Here is a 23,256-nt window from a genome sequence, read left to right as displayed (position 1 = left end):
TTAAATAAAGAATCTAAAAAGAAGAAAAAATCATAATATAATCTACAGTAACAAAAAAAGATTTCAGTTTTTCGAAGTGATCGCAAACTTTTTTTGATGTGTGTATGTAGCAACGCCTCACGCGAGCTGATTCATAAAAATATTTTGGTAAAGCTTTTTTAGCCACGAGTTCCTACGGGAAATTTATCAATTTATTAAAACGATATGATTTCTGCCGTTAAATAAGGACAAACTATGAAGTAGCACATTTCTTAATATTGACATAGAAGTTAAATTATAATTTAGTTTCACGGGATAAAAGTATATAAGGAAACTTCAACGAGCAAAAGCGATCATTAATAGATACTTTGACGACTGTTTATCTAAAGGTCAAAACGAGGAGACGCCCACCTAGTGCAGAAAGATTTGAGCTTTAAACACGGTGTTCCAACAGTGACAAAATAAACGAGATTAACCTGAGAGACGAGCAAACGGTACCGAAGTATACTTGAATAGAAATGAGAAAGTAAAGACACTGGGAGTAACCTGGCATGTGAGAGAAGATAAACAAGCCACGAGTAATATAGACATTGTTGCGGAAAAGAGAATCACAAAGTGAAATATCTTATCGGTCATTGCGTCTCTATTTGACCCCAAGTATGCTAGCAAATTTTTTTATACAACAACTTTGATTTCTTGATTTGTCTCGGGATGAAGACTTACTTAGCAATTATTGTGATGAGTGGATAAGTTTCGATCGCAGATTAAAATACTCAATCTAATTAAATTACCGAGATGACAAATTGATTGAAACGACAAATGGGCATGAATTAATACAGCTACACAGATTTGAGACGCCTCTGCATTTGCTTACGCTGCAGTGACGGACAGTAGAGTGATAGACGACTCAAGCGTAGAAATATCACGCTGATGGCAAAAACGAAAGTAACTTCAATTAAGAAATTATCCTTACCACGATAAGAGCTGTGTGCTACTGTATTGGTCAGCAAATTGCAAACGCATTGCTAGCGCAATGAGCATACAACCTGAAAATATTTACGCTTACGTCGAGGAGATCCATTGTGATGGAAGCTGTATGTTGAAAACTGCGTAATCGATATCAACAACACGATTCTAACTAGATAGAATCCTGCCGATCTAGCAGCTCGAGGATTACTACCTGATAAACTAAAATGCAAATAATTATATTTATTTATTTCTCCCACAACATAATATTTTTTTAAGACTCCTGGTCAAAGAATTATAGTGGTCAGGTCCATCACACCCAAACCGAAGATTTTTAAAATACCTACCTACGGAAATCGTGAGAATGTGGCATCGAGAAACGAGAAACTATACAACCTGCGCTACAATTACAGTGAAACCTACCAATAATGGCGACGAGATCTTAGCAATTACGAAGATATTCATCCCTAGAGAAACTACTTGCAGTTGTCGCCTGGATACAGAGATGGTTGTTCCTAAAATGAAAAAAAATGAGTAAGTACATCTTACCTGTATTTGATAATCACGAGGAATGCGAAGAAGAACTTATCACTTGTGTCAAATTTTCCCAGAAATAGAATTCCCCGAAGAGATAGAGCAATTGAGATCCCCATTTACCCCTTTTCTTGATGAACAAGGTGTATTAAGAATAGAACAACGCCTGAAACCTGCAAATATAGATTTCTTGAGGAAACACCCGATAATTATATCGAAGAACAACGCACCCTTGCAGCTAATTGTTGGATGGTGGATTGCAAATGAAGCTTACTCATCTTCGCACGAGATATTAGCTGATTGACGCTGATCACTCGCACCTTTGAAGTTACCGAACCACGGCAGATCCAAAAACAGGCGATAGTCGCCTGTTTTTGGATCTGCTGGATTTTGAGCGGCCCCCTTCCCATTGCGCGTTGGCGCGATTTCACGCGGTGCGGCCCGTGGAAATCGTATACAAATCAAGAGGCTTCAGCTCGCCCATTCACCTGGTGGCGCAAACAAGGCCATCAGCGGCTAGCTTCAAAGATTCCTTAAAAAAAATACTTTTGAGTTTTATTTGGAGTTTTACATTCATTCCTTAAAAAAAATACTTTTGAGTTTTATTTGGAGTTTTACATTCATAGTGGTTAGCGGTTAATTGGTGTCTTAGTTTGTAATACCCAGTTCATTGCGGTAAAACATCGGCAAAGGGAATTCTCAAAGTTTTTATTAGCAGGCAGTAATGTGAACATTACAGCGTTCCGGTTTTGAATGGTTAGGATGCCGTTGAAACCACTTGATGTGTGTGACGTGATGAAGCAACTTCATATCTCTGGGTCTGACGGGTGCAGTAGTAGTGCCCCTCAAATGTATGTGATATAAATCTTTTTGTGACACTGTAACTGTTATGGATTGGCATGGTGCTTATCATCAAGCCCGCGACTTGTTCGTCTCGTAATTTGATATCGTCAAAAACGTCTTGGAATTTTGGACTGGTTGTACCAGATCCAAGGAAGCTATAGTGAATTACTCCCGATGCTAAATTTCTTTTTTTTGCTTCATTTAACCCTGCTTGGTTTAATTTTTCACAAGTAATTTTATACGATCTTTCGATGGCTACGTATTCTGCACTCTTTCTGTATTACCTATAGATATGTGTTACCCGTTGTAGGTATGATAGTTCGTGTCATGCTCCTTTTTCTTATTTGCCCATTTTGGCTGGGTATAGTTATATCGAAACTGTGCTGCTAAATCCGTCGTAGTTTGCGACGGATCGTCTTCTAGAACAGCTTATAAGGTGAATGGAGCCATGCCACGTTTAATTTGCAGCGCGCTATCGGGTACCAAAAACGCATAGTACGTTCTTTAGTTGTATTTGCTCCATACACGTCGTTAATGTTTCGAGTCATTTGCACTACACCAGTGCTACGTTATTACAGTATTTTAGCAATATCCGTGTTTCGTTTCAAAATAAATTCAAAATGAACTAAGAAGAATGCAAAAAAATAACGCCGAAGTTTAAAAATTAGCAGCCTTACATTTTATGTAAAATAAATTTTATATCTGAATGTTACATTAAAAAATCTTTATTTCATTTCAGAATATCCGGAACTTTAGAACGGCCATTTCATAATTAAACCCCTATTATATACTAATGAATAAAGCTAGGATTACTCGCAACGATCCCAATTTTGTTAACGATCCGATCCATAGCACGTGTAGTTACTGTACAAATTACAAAAGGGGCAGAAATTGTCTGTAAAACTTACGTAGATCAATGTATTAAATATTATTAGTAGTCACGTAGAATATTTTCTAGGTGCACTATTTTATTTTATATTATTTATAATTTAACTCAAAGAGAAAATATCCAGAAGTGAAACAATGAAATTACACCAGAATTATGTTGAAGTACATGTAATCCCCTCACTGAGAAAATATTTTATTGTATATTCTCCAGTCGCGCTCAACTCGCGTTGCCGCCGCGCGGCGACCGCGTGCGTCTAACTGTCGTGGTGAAATACGCTCTATTTATTTAGCTTTTACGTTTTGGCGAGTCTGGCTTGAATTTGGTCTACGCGGCGGCGACCGCGTGGCGACCGCGCGGTTATATTATCCAGAGGAATTTAAATGTTGTTGTCTAGAAAATAGAAATCATGTACATGAAGGCATGGTAACTGGACAGCCGCCGCGTGGCGGCCGCGCGAAAACTTTTACCTCCTGTAATTAGGTGCTGAAAAGACATAACTGGTTGTGCAGAGGGGGGTGCTGGTTCCCACATTTATAAGGCAGTGGATGTTGGATTTGGCAGAAGAAGCACAAAAGTAGAATTAATTCAGTAAAAATGAGAGTTTTGGAAAATATAGCTGGAGTGACACTAATGGATAATAACAATATATAATAAGGCATACACACCCATAGCCCCGCACTAGGGAAACCCTGTATCGCGGGTGCCATGGACACACACAGAGGCAACCACAAATTGAGTGTAACTCACGAGAGAGAAATAAATGTAAGCCATACAAATATTTCTCCCGACCCGCGAATCGATTCTGGGACCTCTACGTGGCAGTCCAGCATGGTGAACGTTCGGCCACTGTGGCAGTCATGGACAAATTACTTACTCGTGTGATACGAGAGCGTTGCGGCGTGCAAGAAGATGTAGTGACAAAGATAGAGAAAGGATTAAGATGGTTTGGACGTATAGAAAGAATGACTGAAAGAAGATTGACGAAATCAAGGCGATTGTGAGCGGGCAAGTTGGTAACGATCGAACTTAAATTGAGGAAGTCCAAATCCAGAGTACGCTTAATCGACGAGCATATATGATGCTTTCATACGTGATGAGTGTTGTTTAGGCGAGAGATGTATGTCTGGATCGTAGCAAGTGAAAGGCTGTCGTCTCTTCCTACCCCAGTGGGAACAGGGTGTGTATGTATTTATACTTACTAATTTTGTATCTAATTTACGTAATATTCTTCACTTATGACTGATATTTGTAACTTTATTGGTTGTAGGTATTAAAAATTACTATAATTTTATGTTATCTGCACATTTATCATAATATATTTCTCACTGGTTTTAAAATTAAAATATCCCTGGATTTAAAACTGACAAAAACTATAAACAAGCGTAACTAGAATAAAGTATGGAATAACAGTCATAAACCACATAATATCAAGGGACATTTATTTTATTTACAGATATTATTAATCAATCGTTAGATATCCTATAAAATTCTTAGGTAAAGTATAAAACAAATAAAAAAATTCAACATTTCGTACAATGCCCGAAGCTATTATCATATAGGTATAATATTTTTTTTTATCCGGTGCCCTTATATCACTTGACAAAAAATTGGAATGGAGTGAATTTATAGAATAAACAACAAATAATATGTGGTTTGCCCTATTAGTAGAACCACGAGGGCAATGATATTATACTACGAGGGTGACTAATTTGTCGTGTTCCGCTTGCGTCCTGTATATATTTAAGACGGAATAAAATGACATTTGCTAGGTTTCCAGTTTCCATACAATTTTAAATAGTCATGTACCTAGTTGTTGTCGACAGTTTTATCGATTGAATATGAAAGTAGGTAAAATTTTGCCAAAAATGTCTGAATTGTGAAATGTTGTACTCATTATACTTATTTTGGCAGTTGGCCTATTAGTATCGAAATTAATTTTTATTCATATACATTTTAATAACGACAGGCGGAAGTGATTATGTATTTTAAATTAAAATTAAGAACATTGAAATATGTCTCCTATTTCTATTAATAATCCACGTAGTTCTAAGTGTAGTGAATGTATGAATTTTCAAAAATTGACAATTCAATTGAACCTGTGCCCAGCATAACGAACCGATGATGAATCAAATGAAACAAGTTCGACTATTTATTGCATAAGCGTAATCAACATTCAGTCGATAGTCGATGTAATATTAATCGACAGCAATCACTAGCTGTTTGCAAGCGAGCTACACTTTTGCACAATTAACTGTTATTTTACTCCATCTTCAAAAAAAAGGACAGACTATAATAATAATGTGCTACTGCCTAAGCTCACTTACCTAAATCTATTTAAAACCATTAAAACTTCCTCATTTATGGGGTATGTTGAGTGTGTACGTTGTTATTATTATTATTGTTATTTGTGATATTGTTGCGATAAAGATTATCTATACAAACTTGTCAGAAATCTATTAAAATTTACATTGACTTACAAATAAATGGACGATGGTTCTAATACAAAAACCACGAAAAAAATGTCCCAAGTCAACCTATTTAAACGTAGTGACATGTAAAGGAATATGAAAAAGCTAAAACGTTAAATTTAAATTGTAATGTCATCGCAGTACTGTCTAATTTTGCTTGCTTCGCTGTCAGTCGAACAAATGAAGACTAAAGCGTGCATGACGCTCTGTATACGATTTTAACGCCCTATAAGTTCGAACACTTTTTAGCGCGGACCCGACGTCCGTATAATTGTAAGTCAATGAAGACTTAATTTTAATTACACTAAACTAAATTTCTTTAAATACTTCAAAACATCGCCGATACGTAACAGTTAGAGATTTTTAGGTTATGAAAACTTTAAACGATGGATATTTCGCTCTTCAGCTTGACCGTACCAGGTTTACCCATACCACTCGTAATTACTTTTGTTCATCCAATTAGTACTCCTTGTGCTAGGATGCGGGCTCCATTGTGATTTAAAGGGCATGCCCGGGAGTCCCCTAATATTAATAACATACCCTTTTAATAAAACTTTATTAAAGACATGAACTTATAATGAATATAAACTTATAAGCTCTGCACATGCGTCAGGAAATAATGAATACTTTAATTGCGCAAAAGAAAATAAAAATCTAAAGGCGTTACTTCACCGTTGCATTCGCTTGTAATGTAACAGTTCAAAAGCGAGCATTACTGCAGTAAGAGAGGAGAACCGAGCATTAATTGCGCAACACTTGTGACATTCGGTAGCCTCCTTCACCGGTGAGGCCTGTAATGTAACAATTTGTTCAGACTGTAAGGCTGCGTCTCCACAAGACATAGTGAAAATGTTTTTAAGTCTTTACTTAGGTGCCTGCAAGTGCCCGCGAGTGCCTTTGAGTTCCCGCGAGAGCCCGCGAGTGCCTTTGAATGTGTTTGATTGCCTTTGAGTGCCAGCGAGTGATAGCGAGTGTCAGCGAGTGCCTTTGAGTGCCTGAAATTGCAGCCAAATCGAATCTTGAATGTTACATTACAGGCGAATGCTCGCCGGTGAAGGAGGTATTTGTAATGTAACGCTCAAAAACAAATCTTAAATTATACATTACAGGCGAATGCTCGCCGGTGAGGGAGGTATTTGTAATGTAATGCTCGAAAACGAATCTTGAATGTTGCATTACAAGGGAATGTTCGCCGGTGAGGGAGGTATTTGTAATGTAATGCTCAAAGACGAATCTTAAATTATACATTACAGGCGAATGCTCCCCGGTGAGAGAGGTATCTGTAATGTAATGCTCAAAATTGAATCTTAAATTTTCCATTACAGGCAAATGCTCGCCGGTGAGGGAGGTATTTGTAATGTAATGCTCAAAAACGAATCTTGAATTTTACATTACAGGCGAATGCTCGCCGGTGAGGGAGGTGTCTGTAATGTAATGCTCAAAATCGAATCTTATTTTTTTTCAATACAGGCGAATGCTCGCCGGTGAGGGAGGTATTTGTAATGTAATGCTCAAAAACGAATCTTGAATTTTACATTACAGGCGAATGCTCGCCGGTGAAGGAGGTATTTGTAATGTAATGCTCAAAAACGAATCTTGAATTTTACATTACAGGCGAATGCCCGCCGGTGAGGGAGGTATTTGTAATGTAATGCTCTAAAACGGATCTTCACTGGTACGTTACTGGTGAATATTCGCGGTGAGGGAGTGGCCTAATATTTAATTAAATACTTAGCTTATAATTATTAAAATATAATTATAAAAATATAGCTTTGCGGGTTAAAGCATAAATCTTTCTTCACCTAATACAATCAATTATAGAAGCATTAAAAGGTATGCTGATATCATTATATTTTTTATAGAAGGTATTACAAAGATAATATGTTTGCATTCCGCAAACGCCAGTACATTTTACCATAAAACAGAGAACATAATGTGTCAGTTGTATGGTTGAGGTAACTGCATTATACTTGACGTCCTATATTTTCCTGCTCTCCCAGCTTCGAATATGGATGTAATTGACAAGTCTTCTGCATCTGCCTCGGCTACATCTTTTCGCATAAGTGGCATATGATTGCAGTCAAACTTATCCTAAAATATTACATTAAAATTTTAAATCTCATTCTGGTTGCAGCATCACATCAAGGTATATTATTTAATTGTTGTGCCATCGGGTTTCCATATTGATGGCCTCCATGGTCGATTGGCTAGCACACCAGTTTTCATGGTGTCGTCGTCTCTGAGGTCCCGAGTTTGATTCCCGGGTTTGATGACCGGGTCAATGTAGAACATTAACTTTTCTATATATTCTCGGGTCTGGATGTTCGTGGTACCGTCGTTGTTTCCGATTACCGTAACACAAGTGCATTAGTTACTTTCTTTGGGATCAGAGCAACGTTTGTGATGTTGTCCATATTTATTTATTTATATTATATGCTGATCGGACAAGCGAAAATAAAATAAATATTCAGTTAATGACTGAGATCCCTATACCAACTGAGAAAATAGCTGATGGTCTTTCAAAAGTTGAACACCAGATGTTCAAATATCAAATATAGCAAAAATGGTTATTTTTTTTATTCCAAATTTAAAATACGCCCCAGATGAGTCGATCTCTTTGGCAGCTATGATGCCACATACATAGTAGCAATAGAGCTCCTCGTGAAAGAGTGCGTCCAGGGAAGAACTGTCACCTTTATTGTTATTATTATTATATTAACTATTTCTGCCGCCAAGCAGTAGTGTCAGCATTACTGCGTTCCGGTTTTGAAGGTTTACGGTACTGGTGAACTTACAGGCACATGGGATGTCCCATGACATGTGTGAACTTATGTCTCAGGAAGGCAGGCGCAGTGTCAGTGCCTCTCAGTTTGCGATTTAAAACTCTGAGTGGCACTGAAACTTTTATGGACAGCATGTTGCTTACCAACACTGAGACAAACGCTCCAAATTTAACTCCCCTCTTTTTGAATCGTGGGTTATTAAGACATTTTGATAAAATCTGGTAGTCGTAAAGTTGTTTTTATACCTACATCTAACAGTATGCATGCATGTCTACATATCCTAAGGTTTACAGTTTCTTCGTATTTTTTTCTTTTTTTCCTCTCATCTGCGTCGGGTGGCCCATATTTAGGACTACTTCTAAATGCAGCAGATAAATTCTGTAAAAAGTACTATAGTGAGTGACTAGCTATATGACAATATGACCGAATTTTGTAGAGGGTTTATTATTGCAACAAATGAAAGTGCATTAAATACATAACGCAAAAGAGTAAAGTATTGCTACTTTAGGGTGCGTATAGATCTGGTGAATGCATCGCAAATGTACTTGTTTGGGAAGGACTTGCAAGCTGCACACGTGCATTACGTTGTGCGATCTGTTCGCGTGCCGTTCCCGTGTTGGTCGTGCGCCGCTCGTTCGCCACATTATATTAACTTGTATTTAACTACACGCGTGCACCGCGAGTGCAGTGCAGTGCAGCGCGCGCGCAGCATTCGCCTGATCTGTAGGTACCCTTAGAGAGGGCTGGCGCATATATGTACCAATAAGTAAAAATCAGATTTAGTTGGTATATTCTTCTATACACTAGTTTGTAGCTAGCTCAGAGGAATTTTAGTATTACGGCGTGGTCCACGCTGTGACAGGAAGCGTTTAGAACCAATGAATAGGGTCTGTTTGTTATGCTCCTGTTTTGTATGTATCCGATTTAAACATATTTTATTCTATTTTTGTCATATATAATATAGTATAGTATAGTTGAAAACTAAAATGCTTTTTTTTATTCAACAATGCATTTATACGTATGCCTAAACGATATGGTCTTGATTATTTTTTCCATTAGATAATTATTTCTTTTTTAAAACAGCTTTTTAAAGTAATTAGTGCAACAAATAATAAATATATGACCAAAATAAATTCTTAAATGTTATTTAATTTTTTTTTTCATAGCAGCGAATATTACAAAACTACTCCTTATTTCATTCTTTTAATAAAAGCACTTTCTTGTCTGCCAGTACATGTAATTAAAACCTGGTAAGTTCGGATAAAATTACATTTATCCTAACTAACCACAATCCGATGTATACAAAACAAGGGAATGAGAAACCGAGAGCATAACTAACGGAACCAATCAATACAGAGTAAATAACTACACACACTTACGTTGTCTATAATAAACTGGACTATTGTTTTTATTTGTATTATCGTTATGACGAGTAATGTTAAACAAAACCATGCGTAAGCTGGAATAGTTCTTATATTAAATGCCTCTTGGAATAACTCGGCTAATTTTAGGGCCAATACATACTGAAAAGAATAAATGAGTAATATTGATTGTGCGCTTTGGTTTCGCCGATGACGTCTTGTCACCCGACCAGCTCTTCTATTTCAGCGTTAGTGCGGACTCTCCAGCTACCGTTCTCCCGTTGGACTTGCCCTAATATTTCCTGAGAACCTTTCTCTCAGCCACCAGGAGCTTGTTCTCTTTTAAGTGTGAGTGTCCAAGCCTCACAACCGTATGTAAGAATGGGCCTTATAATTTCGCTGACTCGGCCATTTAGAAAGGATGGGAGAGGATCGGACCATGATGAGTGCCTATCTGGGTCGACCTACTGGATGAAGATCGGCTAGTAATCACAGGTATCGCCGTGAGGCGACGCCGTGGAGGCGTACCTGCGCGAATTACAAGCCATCAATTGACGAGAAATTGCAAAGGACCGAAGAAAGTGGCATCACCTCGTTTAGGAGGTCGGGACACATTTCGGATCGCTGAGCTAGCGGAGTAAGTGAGTAATATTGACTGTAAAGAACATTATGATGATATTCGCTACTTTTATGTGAAATTACCCCACTAGTTTGTCATAATTATTAATACAAACATCGAACACAAAGAAAAACTCCTTCGATCTTTATACCTTTACAGCTACCAGGGATCCAGTCTGCTAATTTTAAATCATCGCATTTGTGTATTGACAGTGTGTCAATGGAAAAACATTTGTAGCTATGGTATTCTGCACAGACCACATAGTATTCGGCATTAAGAGTAGTGATTTTTGGTAGTGGCCATTGCAATTTTTTGATATTCTGCTCTTCAATGGCGACTCGATGGCACGTCAATCGCGTAGGGTATTAATAATATATATATATTTAATTTGAAGACTAAATTAGTGATTAAACGAGATAAAAATTAAGAAATGCATAAGAACTTCTATGGTACCTTTAGTAAGATAACATCGATCGTTGCTGATTGAATGAATGAATGCCGCCAATGCCATTCCTTTGGCATTCTATTGAGACTCGACTGCCTTTGCAATTAGATTTTAGCAGAACAGCAAATATTTATATAATTGCAATATAATCTCAAAGCAGTCTTAATTAGCGATGCGTGACTTTGAATGTTACTAATACTAATCATTCGAATGGACAAATCGTTCGCCGAATCAAATCATGCAGAATCATTCGACTCGAGTCGAATGATTACCGATACCGAATGCCCCTGCCATTCTATTCCATTGCCATTTACCATGTCCATATCAAAATAACCCTTTTTCCGTCACATTTAGGGTGCATTTATTCGACAAGAATTTCATCACCAGCGTAGTTTGCGTTGCTGCATAAATGCGCGTTCAGTGCACGCTTACGACCCTGCCTTGAATTTGGCCTACGCGGCGGCCGCGCGGTTTTATTATTCAGAGGTAAAAATTGTTGCCTAGTAAATAGAATTCAGATTCGCCAATAATGTACATGAAGGCGTGGTAACTGAGCGGACGCCGCGCGGCGGCCGCGCCAAATCTTTCGCCTCGCGTAACTGGACGCTTACGGTATATAAAATTGAGCCAGAGAGATCTCGGTGATCACGAGTGTCGTTGTACTTTATGGAATCTATGGATTATTAATGGATGATCATTCAGATCTGATGTTCAGATCATTCGAATACGAAAACTAGTAAGTTACTAATTTGTCATTCGAATGACAGGATTAATTAAGGATTAGACACCAACAAGTGGAATATGGAAATCATTCGCAATCGCGCAAGGCTAGTCTCAATGGAATTAACAGCCTCCGTGGCCGAAAGGTTACCATGCCGGACTGCCACGCAGAGGTCCCAGGTTCAATTCCCGGGCCGGGAGAAATATTTGTATGGCCTACATTTATTTCTCTCATGAGTTTGGGTGTAATTTGTGGTTGTCTATGTGTGTGTCCATGGCACCTAGACACATGGTTCTCCCTATAGCAGGGCTATGTTGAGTGTGTGCGTTATTATTATTATTATTAATGACCGGTGGTTTCAAGAATATTAGCAGAATCAAGCCCCTGAGGTATGGCACAGACGCAGGTTCGAGCCCTTCCAGATCGAAGGCATTCTTCTTTGTGTTCGATCTTTGTAATTAGTAAGATAAATGAGATTTAAAATGTATACCTACGTATTGTTTCAATATTATTTTATCAGTACATATGTAAGTGCCACTGAACAGTTGTCCTAATCTTGCACTTCACATTGTGGCTGAAAAAATACGTAATAATATACGTAGACTTAGTATACCCTATCTTTCAAAGTGTCATCAAACTTACTATAAGAATTATGGGCATTAGCATCCAACATGCTCTCCAATACTTTGTAGGTTTAAAATTTAACCAAAACTGAATGTCTGTACAAAATTTTTTCATTCCGTACATGTACATGATTATTGCCACTCGAATTGCTCCCAAATAGACCATTGTAATATTTAAGCCATTTATAAATCCACCCCAATAACTCACACCCTGCAAATAAATTCAAGTCAACAAAGCTCAACCAAAACAACACACACAACTACAACTCCTCTTTCTACATTTTTTTTACCAAAACCTAATTACAAACATCATTGACGTTTTATTATTGATTTTCAGCATAACTCCTGAGGGAAATAAAACATACATTATTTCATCATAATTTCAGCAGAAAGACGTGCACTGGCCTCCCCCTAAGAACGCCACAGCGAGCTGTCCCTGCGACCTTCATCAGGTCATCAGTCCTCCTTGTGGGTGGTCTGGCCTCATCGGCCATCTGTTCTACGAGCAATGTCCAGTTCCACTTAAGTTTTGCAATTTTTTGGGGCACGTCGGTTAATCTGGTTCCCTTGCAGATATCCTCGTTACTGATTCGATAACCTTCTTATGAGGCCGATAGTGAGCGACCACGTCTCAGTGTCGTAAGTCATCACAGACAACACACACTGCTCGAAGACTTTTGTCTTAAGGCACTGTGGTATGTTGGACAAGAAGATATGACGTAACTTCTCGAGTACGTTACTTATTCACTAATAAGCTTAATACTTACTTACCAGAGCTACAGGTATGGATAGTCCACATCCGATAAAGCTTATTATGCCAACTATGTACAAGTTTTTAATTGCTTTGAACTCACTGTGTAACATTTTTGACATGGTTAGCGTAAAGGCTGCCTGTAATTAATAATACATAGATGCAATTGTGGGTGCCATTAAATAACAAACCGCGGACTGCATAGATAGACTGCAAGTGAAACTTATATTGTTTGAACAATAATAGTCGACATTAAATAAAAGACGACAACGTCGCTATTTCAAACCAATTTAACTCGATTTTGTAGAAATTAGTGCCGTCGCAGCATGGCTTGAAATAACTTTAGATTTATGTTAATAAATTATAAAAGAATGTCAGTTTGACAGTATCTAAACGAGTTCGACGAAATTTGCCTTGAATTCGAATTCGATAGCATACAGGATTTTATTTGTAATTATTATTATACATAATATTTTATCTTTTATACAAATTTCTCGAAATATAATATATTACTAGTACGAGAGGTGCATGCAAAAATTCTTTGTCACTTGGTATCTCGATAAAAAGCACAGAGGATATTCAGAAAAACTCTGTCAAGCATAGATCACTTTGAGAGTGTTTTTCCTAACATTTGGTGTTTGTGGTCACTTTTGTGGTCTTATTTATTGTCGAGATGGTCTGTTCATTATCATCAACCCGTACAAATACCGCTAAGCATGTCTTTTAAAAAAAGAAGGTTTATGCTGTAGCCGTTAGTAAATTGCCGCAGCTAGGTCCCGCGATGCAGCGATACATTAAAACGAGCACTGCAACACAAACTTTACCTTGTAAAAGATAAGGTAACATTTCTTTAAACAAAACAAATTATATAGAAGCTCAGCAAGCGGCGGCTGGCGGCGTGCACGCAATATAATATAGTACATATTCTCTACCATATAAAGTATACATTTCTTCTAACAAAAAAGTAAAGGCGCATCCTATCGTCGACATCTTGTACTACCACAGGCAATGCAAAGTGCAACTTAGTTTCTCAGCAATAAGGTATGATTCTTAGAAAGATAAACAGCTGCTGACCGACGTCAAGCTGAAGCTTGAACATAGCGCGAACTTTGGAAATGGAATGCTACATAGGACTTCATTTCTACTAAATAAAGTGAGTTACCCTTGTGTGAGTGACCCTTACTTATATTAACTGCCTCTGTAGTCGAACGGTTATCTTGCCGGAATACCGCGCTGAAGTCCCAGGTTCGATTCCCGCGCTGGGAGAAATATTTTTATAGTCTACATTTATTTCTCTCGTGAGTTTGGGTGTAATTTGTGGTTGTCTATGTATGTGTCCATGGCACCCGCGACACAGGGTTTCTGTAGTGCGGGGCTATGTTGAGTATGTGCGTTATGTGTACGTTATATGAACTACTTTCGATATACTAGTTCTGTTCGTGTCCAACACATAGGAATTTAAAAATAATATGTCAGCTATACTGCTTAATTTTAATTTCTTACGTTTTCAAGTTTCCAGTAAAAAATCCCAAGGTACACAACCTTAGAAAAGTACAAACACCTTCCATCCAAGATTCATGCTAGCATCACCTATTTGAACATCCTCTGCATTGCTCACCCAGACTTCCTACCTCTACAGTAATCAAACATGTTTATGTTTCCTGTTAATGAAAATTAACTACAATTTATTGAATGTGTGACATCCACATTTAAGAAAGAAGGATGGCGACATCCCATGTATTTTGTGACCCAGTGTTTTTGACGATGTGCATTAAGGAGACCTATCAATACTTGTGATCATTATCAAAGCATCAAAAAAGCTAATTCAGTTCAGACTGTAGAAGCTGGAGTTATAAAGGTGATATGGGTTATGTTAATAACATTGTCCTGTATTTCGCTCCAGATGTCTGTTTGTAGTAGCAGAAAACAACAGTTTCCAGTTTGTTCCCAAAAACAATATAAAGAACTTCCCAAATCTGCCAAACTCAGCTACATTTAATATAACTTATCATGTTCTGCATAATGAAAATGAATAAAAATAAAATCTGCTCAAATGACAGAAATCAACCTTAAACGGTCACACTGTTTTCAATATCAATGTGACATTGACATTGGCAAGAGGTCTCTTGTCAAAACGTTCCTTTGCAACTTTCATTATCTTTCATTTATATATTGTCTAAATATTTTTGTCACATTGTGTTCTATTTTTTGCTTTATGTCATTGCTGTTTAGTTGATTATTTCATTACGTATTTTATAACTTTAATATTTTATGTACTATAAAATAACCAATCCATGAACGGCTCTTCGTCGTTATTGGGGCAGCTTTCGCAATCCTGCTTTACACATAAACACAACAACGAGGGATATCATACACAGTCGTAGGAGAAATATTCGATAATTTCCATTATGCACCGCATTTTTAGTTTTATTTATTTGTTATTTGATGCTCGATTTATATATAATTTATAAAATCATTTTTTGGTCAGAGCGAATAAAGTTCCTTAATTATTTATTATCCTGCAGTCGACTCTCGTACTAAGCACATAAAATACAGTACGTACAGTAAATGTCATTAATCAGTATGATGGTTACAGCAAATAATAAGTTATAATATGCATAATATACTCACGATATGACCACAAAGTGTCAACATCATATTTGAATACAAATAGAGAGAGAAAACTTTTGAAGCTTTCAACTGATCAGCTGCTAAAGGCAGTAGCACGAATATAAGATAGTGGTAATCTTCGGTATTGTTTTCTCCTTTTTGGATATTGATATCAACACATTTTCTGAGATTTAAGTATAGAATCCTCGTTACTAATGACCTCAAAAGGGAAACAAATGTATACGAGATGGTAAATATTAAAATTGCATTATCAACACATGTATACGGAGATAATGTGCCAAAATCATACAGTCCCACGACTCCAATACCGTAAGCATATGAAACTTGCAAAAATGTCTCAGTCTGAAACAAGTCATACTTATACATATATTGTAAATAGTAGCAATTTGATTTTTGAGCATGGTAAAGCGCCTTTATGTAGGCAAAATGTTGCACTAACTCTGGTGTATAAAAGTAAAATTGGTCAATATCTCAGTCACTAATATAAGTTTAGTGGAGGTCGGGAGAATTGAAAATGTATATACAAGTCCTTCAAGATGCCTACAAACCCACTGAAATTTTAATATTGGGCTTGTAGAAAGACGCGCCAAATACGGTTACGTTGCTAGTTCGGATCTTTCCATTCTCCTCTTTCTATTCCACATTTTGTATATATAAATGTTGATACCCATTTGAAATGTTGTTAATAATAAACATACATAACAGGTATGTTTTAAAATAATGTTAATATGTTTTACTTACTACAGACACTTTAGCAGCCACATTCATTAAATCACCGAGAGCTATTGAAATGAATTCGGGTAAAGCGAAAAGAATGAAAATCGTAGAAAAAATTGTTGTCAAAGTTCTTAATATATACATTAACTTGAAAAGCTGAAAAAAAGTAGAGTTCGTTATTTAAACAATCAAATCTGTGTTCAAATGTATTAAACAAGTTTATACTGGCTGTTTAGGTGACAAATAGTGACAAATAGTCAAATTATCTGGCGTTCTACGCAATACATTTCAAATAGGCCACAAAGTAAGTGAATGTATCTTCATAGTTAGACTTTAGAGATGTGTCAATTCACAGTCGAAACGTCAAGTGACAAACTTAAAGTACTATGATAAATAAACAATTAATACGATAATATAACTCACTCTTATTAAAGCTAGGTCAGAAACTGATGAAAAAAAGAAATTAATAATCCACACCATGGCTATTAAAAAAAATTTTGTTGTAAGTGCGGATCTTTCTTGAGTATGAAAAATGCTCCTGAAAACATATATTTTCATGAAAATCATTATACACTAAATAAATATACTGATTAGGGACACTAGCATGTTACTGACTGTAATTTGTACTTTGAAACTTTAATATCATGATCAGCATCTAAAATGTTGACAGTAATTTAGTTACATTTTAAATTAGTGAATTTCTAAATCGATACATCTGCGTCACAGATTACACTTATGTTAATTACGAGTTCATTCTTAAAACGTCATTCATAATCATGTCAGTCATGAATGAATGAAGGACGCAAGATCGTTGCCTATTTACGCAAACTTATTTCGAACCCTTTTAAGTTTGCAACTAGGTTGGTTGATCCATGTCTGCTAACCTTGGTTTTGAGGTGTTGTTTTGGCTATAATTTATTTAAGAGAATGTTTTACTACCATAATACTCAATTATTTTTGTGAAATTACTCCACTACAGTGTTATAATTATTAATACAAAGAAAAATTCGTTCGATTGGGCTAGACTCGAACCAGGGACCTCTCCATAACGTGGCTGCGTGGGCGCCATATATTTTACAAACGTTATTAATTATTATTAAAATTAATTATTAAAGGTTATTAATACACTATCTAGGTATTAGATATTTCTTACATTTTAATTTTTTTGGTCTCAGGTTAACAGAGAAATTATGTACTTTTTTTTATATAACATCAAGTGACGGGACGAACAAGTCGTGCGCCTGACGTAGCAGTGCCCCTCAGATCTTTGCGATTTAAAGCTGTGTGTGGCACTGCAACCGTTATGGACAGGCGTGTCTCTTATCACCAGGCATGCGACTTGGTCGTCCCGTCACTTATCATCATAATAAGCATTATTATTATTATTGTTACATCTTTCGGAATATTATTCGTAAGTACATTTTTTTTTCGTAGAATTGTGATTTAACAAGTTTTGTGACTGATTGCTAATTATGATTACTTCTCGGTTATTCTATGTCCATTTTCCAGTAACTCATTTTAACGCAGCTTAATTAGTAATACAATTAGCCTTAGTTCTCTACAATTTCATTTGTTTTTCGGCACTTATTATTTTCCTAAATCAGTATACTTTACAGGATAACAAAGATTTTATTAGGTAATAAAAATAAAAAATCCACGTGGCCCCTTCAGGGAGGACAACTGGTAGGGACTAGTGGAATAGACCATCATAAATGCGATCACTAGCTAAACTACGTCTGAGTAACTACATGCTTTGTGATACCCTCTACTTTATCATAGACAAGAGTTACTTACTCGTAATAATGATGCGCAGATGTAAGATTCAGACTTATCTGCTTTTGTTTATTGCCGCTGGTCGCTGCAAGTTTACATTGCAATATGATATCTTTAGTAGCTTTACACTTTTTCATTTTCGGATCACATATTGACCACGGTGGTATGAATTTTAAAGAATTGAAAAAATAACTAACTGCGTCCGCTAGATCGTTTGCGTGCTGTAAATTATTAAAAAAAATATACAGTTAACAGCTGAATAGTTAAAAAGCAAGTTATTTGTATAATTGTATAACATAATACATAAAATAATTTTGGACAAACATACTTTTAAATTACATGAAACTTTACAGCACACATACCTACTCGTATAAAGCAACAAAAATATGACAAACTCAACTTGCATACTATATTACATACAATTTTCATCGGTTTTAACATTACACAAAAGTCTTATTATTTTATCGGCTGCCGATATCGTTAGGGCCATTATACACAGTCAAGGTTTACCGCGAATAAACTTCCGCGGGGCCTGTACACGTTTGTATATGCATGCTTGTGTGCTGTATAATGGAAAATGGTACCCCTACTCACGGGCAAGGTGTACAATTATCTGCAAATACAAACGCGTGTTAGAGCGACGCCACACGATGCGTTGCGTCGGCGCTGCAACGTCTGAGCAATGACGCTGCGTCGTGGTGATAAAAGAGACTTACATGCCACATGGGCGCTGCCGGTACGATGTGACGTCGCAACGCGTGCGCATCGGACAAGGGGCCAAGAGATGAAGCGGGGAGAGGAGATGCTGTGCGAAAGTAACCGGCGGCGCGGCGTTACGTTGTGACACCGCACTGCTCGTGTGGCACTCGGTGCGTTGAAATCATAGCGTTTGGACGACGTAACACCCGTATGGCATCGCTCTGAAGCAACACGTACAAATACATGGTGTACGCAAGTTTACTCGCTGTGACGATTGACCGTGTAGCCGGTCCATTAGAGAAAGTTGCATGCACAGTTACAAATCACTGTCAATAAATGGTCATAATGAACGCTAATAAGTTATTTTTTTTACACTAAATTTCGACGTTCGTATAGCTCGTAGATGAAGTTCATTCACCAAAAGATGAAGTTAAAATTCTGACCGATACATGAATAAAAAGTGTGTATAAAGATAATTTTATACTTTGTATAGAAAACCTAATTTTCTAGTTTTATATAAAAAGTAATTAAAAAGGTAGTACGCTCTTGTATATTTTTGGAAACTTACGCGTATTGGCCGAAATTAAAAGCTATTCTATCGAAAAATGTACATGTACAAGTAAATATAATTCAAAAAAATCTATATACATTATAATTTTGTATTAAGGTTAACAATTAAAAGTGATCCTGGCAACAATTCCGCAAAATTGCTAAGGTTAATAAGTACCTTGTTAGCTATTACTTAATATATGAAGGTGAAAGTAATATATATACTACGCAAGTTTTACGTTACTTAATACTTACTATTAAAGTCCAAAATAAAGTTTGTAGCAATAGTCCATAAGCCACTCCTTTTAAGAGCGGGTTCAGATTTTTGTTGAGGTCAGCTTTTCCGGTATATAATTTTATGAAAGAATCCATAAACATATAACTAACACCTATCGTTAACTGAACCAACATAAAGAAAAATATTGTCACTGAAATATAAACGAATAATTTATACGCATGCCAACTGTGAGGAATACAAAAATGGAGCAGAATTTTTTTTATTCTATATATGTATATATATATTTTTTTTTAATTACCAAATGTGAACTGCGACAAAAAATCATTTTAAGTAACATTTAAATACACAGTCGCGTATCCTGTATCAAAGAGCGAAACTAATTGAAGACTGATTAAAATGTTATAAAGAGTCAGGGAGAATTAGAACTAACTGACAAACAGACTGTAAGCCCGCAATAGGAAATCATGATATTTTTTATATTTCTAACGCAAGGCCAAAAGGGACATAGAGATAGGCACAAGTAGGTAAATAATTTGCGGTCAAAATTCATTTTCCGCCATTTTTCAATATGGCTACCATATAAACTTTTTGGCGGCAGGTAGAAATTTGATATAATTCAGCTGAAAATCGGCATGTGGGAATCTTTATGCCTGTTTAATAATAATTTGCGGTTAAAATTTATTTTTAGTAATTTTTCAATATGGCTGCTATACAAACAATTTTTGGCGGTTGATAAAAATTTTCTCTAATTCTACTGAAAATCAGCAAGGGGGTTCTCTACGGGTGTTTAACAAAATGTGCAGTCAAAATTCACTTTTTACCATTTGCCAATATGGCCGCCATTAAAGATCTATGTTAATTTTTTAAAAGTCATAAGTGCCGAGGGCTCAGGCCGAGGTCTAGCGGAGGGCGAAGCCCGAAGCGTCCGCACGCCACCTTACGTAAGTAGTATACGGAGACTCTATTACGGGTACAAGATTTCATAATTATCCAAAAAGTAAGGCACACTTCCCGAAGCTCCAAAGCAAAGAATCAAATATGAAAGGACCTGAATATGGAAAATGTGAAAGAGTGATCAACAGCTTGCAAAAACTATAATATACGGAGGGAGTATTTGTACATTTTCAAGAGAGAACACCTTGGTCAATTTCCGCGGGAAGTAAATAATGTTCGAAATTCAAGTAAATAAGATGACCGCAATACAAATTTCAAAGCCCCCTATCACGGAAACTATTAGAGATAGTTAGAAGGTGCTCGAAGGAATATCATAGAGTGTAACACTGGTCAACTGCCTGGGTTAAAAAAAATTAAGATGGCGATTTAAAAATGGCGGCCAAAGAAATATTTGCTTCGATCCGGCAGAAAATTGGCATGCAAGGGTCTTTAGGAGTCCTTAATCATAATTTGGGGTCAAAAGTTTATTTTCGCTATTTTTTAATATGGTTGCCATTTAAGTGTTTTTTTTTTTTCAATAAAAATAGCTGCCGAAAAAGTTTTGCTCTGAATCGGCTGAAAATTAGCATGTGGAGGCCTCTGAAAGTGCCGGATAATAGATTGTGCTCAAAATTAGTTTTTCGCCATTTTCAAATATGGCCGTCATAGAAGAGTTCGTTGGCGGCAGAAAAAAAATTGCTCAGGTCCCTTCGAAAATTAGCATATGGGGGTCTCTAGGAAACTTGATAACAATTTCTGATCAAAATTTACCGCCATTAAAGAGTTATTTCAATTTTTAAAAACAAAGTGATAAGTGCCGAGGCCGCAGGCTGAGGTCCGCGGAGGGCGAAGCCCGAAGCGTATGCACGCCATCGCGATGGTGATAATATACGGAGGCGTAATACATTACAAGTATAAGATCACACAATTGTAAAAATGTAAGGCATACTTCCCGATGTAGCGGAAATGAGATACTTATTACAGCGTTGTTGTATCTCGATCGTCTCTCTGTTAGATTCCATTTTCTTGAAAGCTATGCCAAAGAGAAGTATTTAGGGGGAAAAAAATGCCAAACTGCTGCAGAATTTCCTGTACTATGAATATCGAAACAACGATAACCCAGAATACTCAGACCAAAACCAACTTAAAAATTTAATGTTCGTTTCTTAAATTGGTCCAAATCGGGGATCGAACTCCTCATCAAGCGCCCGTAGTACTAATTGCTATGCCGTCGAGGAGCTTGAGCACACACCGTAAACTGCATCCGATCTCGCGCCACAGGCCGAGCTCGTATAGTATATGGTACAGGACTCGTATAGTATATGGGTCATGTGGCCTGAACTAAATAAATAAATAAAATAAATAAGCATACCCCACAATCTGATCCCGACCGCGCGCCGTAGGCCGAGCCTGACCCCATAGTAGGTGGGGTATAAGCCTCGTTTTTTATATTTGTATATGTTAAATTTTATCTCCTCTCCTATTTAAGGTTAAAAAAGTTTTCGACTTATTTCGTTCGTAAAAATGTTAAACCTCTCCCCTGAAAAGTTGTAAATTTGCTATTTCTTTAATTTATTTATATTCATGTTACAAAAACCCATAAATACATACCTTATAGACTAACATACATAATAATATAATAAAACACTATTGACTACTTACTATTTATAATATTATAAAGTCTGCGGATGTTGCGGAGTATATACGGGTGAAAGCCAATGCTACCTTGAGGGTCGTGTAGCTGGGGTCTCGCCACAATGTGAATTTTAATTTATTTGTGGTGAGAGTGCCAACTCAATATCTGTCGAACTTCATGAAGGAGGAGTTTTGGCCGAAGGGTACCAACATTTCCGAGGCCGTTTACTGGAAACCCACGTTACGTCACACGTTGCAGACAATACGTGTAAATAATTAGTGATTAATAATTATTATAATATTTTATATATTGTTATGTATGTTAGTCTATAAGGTGTGTATTTATGGGTAAATGTAACCTGAATATAAATAAATACATAAAAAAGATAAAATAATTTAAAAAAATTCACATACCGATAATATACTAGTAACTTTACATCTGCCAGTTACTGGCATGCAAGTTACATGGTTACATATGCCAATTATATACTTTACAATACCCCAGTGGTCAATCATAATTAATTTCAGTGTGATAAAATACTAGTTCTATGCAAAATATTTGTGACACCAACACATCAGTCAAAAAATACAAGCTTCAGTAAAATACCACCACCACCTAAGTTCACCACAACAGCAAAACATCATCGAGAAGTGATTGTGACGGTCTCATTGTAGCTGCTTGAAGTTACGTAAAGGAAACTACTAAATGCATGATTTTTTTTATACCAAGTGGCGGGACGAACAAGACGTGCGCCTGGTGGTAAGCGACACGTGTGTCCGTAATCAGTGCCACGCAGAGCTTTATTAAATCGCAAAGTCCTGAGGTACACTGCACTGCGCCCGTCACCCTGAAACATACTACAACAAGTTCTATGTGCCTGTAATTTCATCATCATCCATTCATCGTTACCCTTAAAACCGGAACATATAACAAATAATGCTCACATTACTGCTTGGTGGCACAAATAGTTACGGTGGCAGTTCTTCCCTGGACCAACCCACAAGGAGTTCTACTACAATTATCGTGATGTATTGGCACTTTGATCGGCCGCTTGAGGACGAGGTTTGTGAGCGGTTATATTGTAGCTGCAATATTATT

At 36.8% G+C, this 23,256-nt stretch overlaps 1 protein-coding gene across 1 annotated transcript; it reads right to left on the bottom strand.

Moving 5' to 3' along the window:
- Positions 1-7,617: 7,617 nt before the first annotated feature.
- Positions 7,618-21,942, bottom strand: LOC113240666 (sodium-dependent nutrient amino acid transporter 1-like). The gene is made up of 12 exons (XM_026478034.1): positions 21,895-21,942; positions 19,888-19,897; positions 19,607-19,779; positions 18,125-18,324; positions 16,754-16,868; positions 16,355-16,486; positions 15,614-15,955; positions 13,003-13,122; positions 12,245-12,442; positions 9,842-9,985; positions 8,712-8,840; positions 7,618-7,770 (listed from the first exon to the last, which is right to left on the bottom strand). Exons 1-12 carry the CDS (start codon positions 21,940-21,942, stop codon positions 7,618-7,620), a joined length of 1,764 nt encoding a protein of 587 aa, XP_026333819.1.
- Between the last annotated feature and the right edge of the window lie 1,314 nt (positions 21,943-23,256).

The sequence above is a fragment of the Hyposmocoma kahamanoa genome, unplaced genomic scaffold (assembly GCF_003589595.1).
Source record: "Hyposmocoma kahamanoa isolate Upper Pololo Valley unplaced genomic scaffold, ASM358959v1 100021, whole genome shotgun sequence".
Lineage (NCBI taxonomy): Eukaryota > Metazoa > Arthropoda > Insecta > Lepidoptera > Cosmopterigidae > Hyposmocoma > Hyposmocoma kahamanoa.
Note: the sequence above shows the minus strand (reverse complement) of the source record. Positions and strands in the feature narration are given on the sequence as shown.

Bases quoted from the DNA above. Each gene is read 5' to 3' on its own strand.
- LOC113240666 (XM_026478034.1), bottom strand. From the start codon at position 21,942: ATGGGGTCAGGCTCGGCCTACGGCGCGCGGTCGGGATCAGATTGTGGG. The intron at 13,123-15,613 runs GTGAGTATATTA...TATTAATTACAG, and splicing joins TGACACTTTGTGGTCATATC to GCAGCCTTTACGCTAACCAT. The intron at 8,841-9,841 runs GTAAGTGTGTGT...TACTTTTTACAG, and splicing joins TCCAGTTTATTATAGACAAC to AATTTATCTGCTGCATTTAG.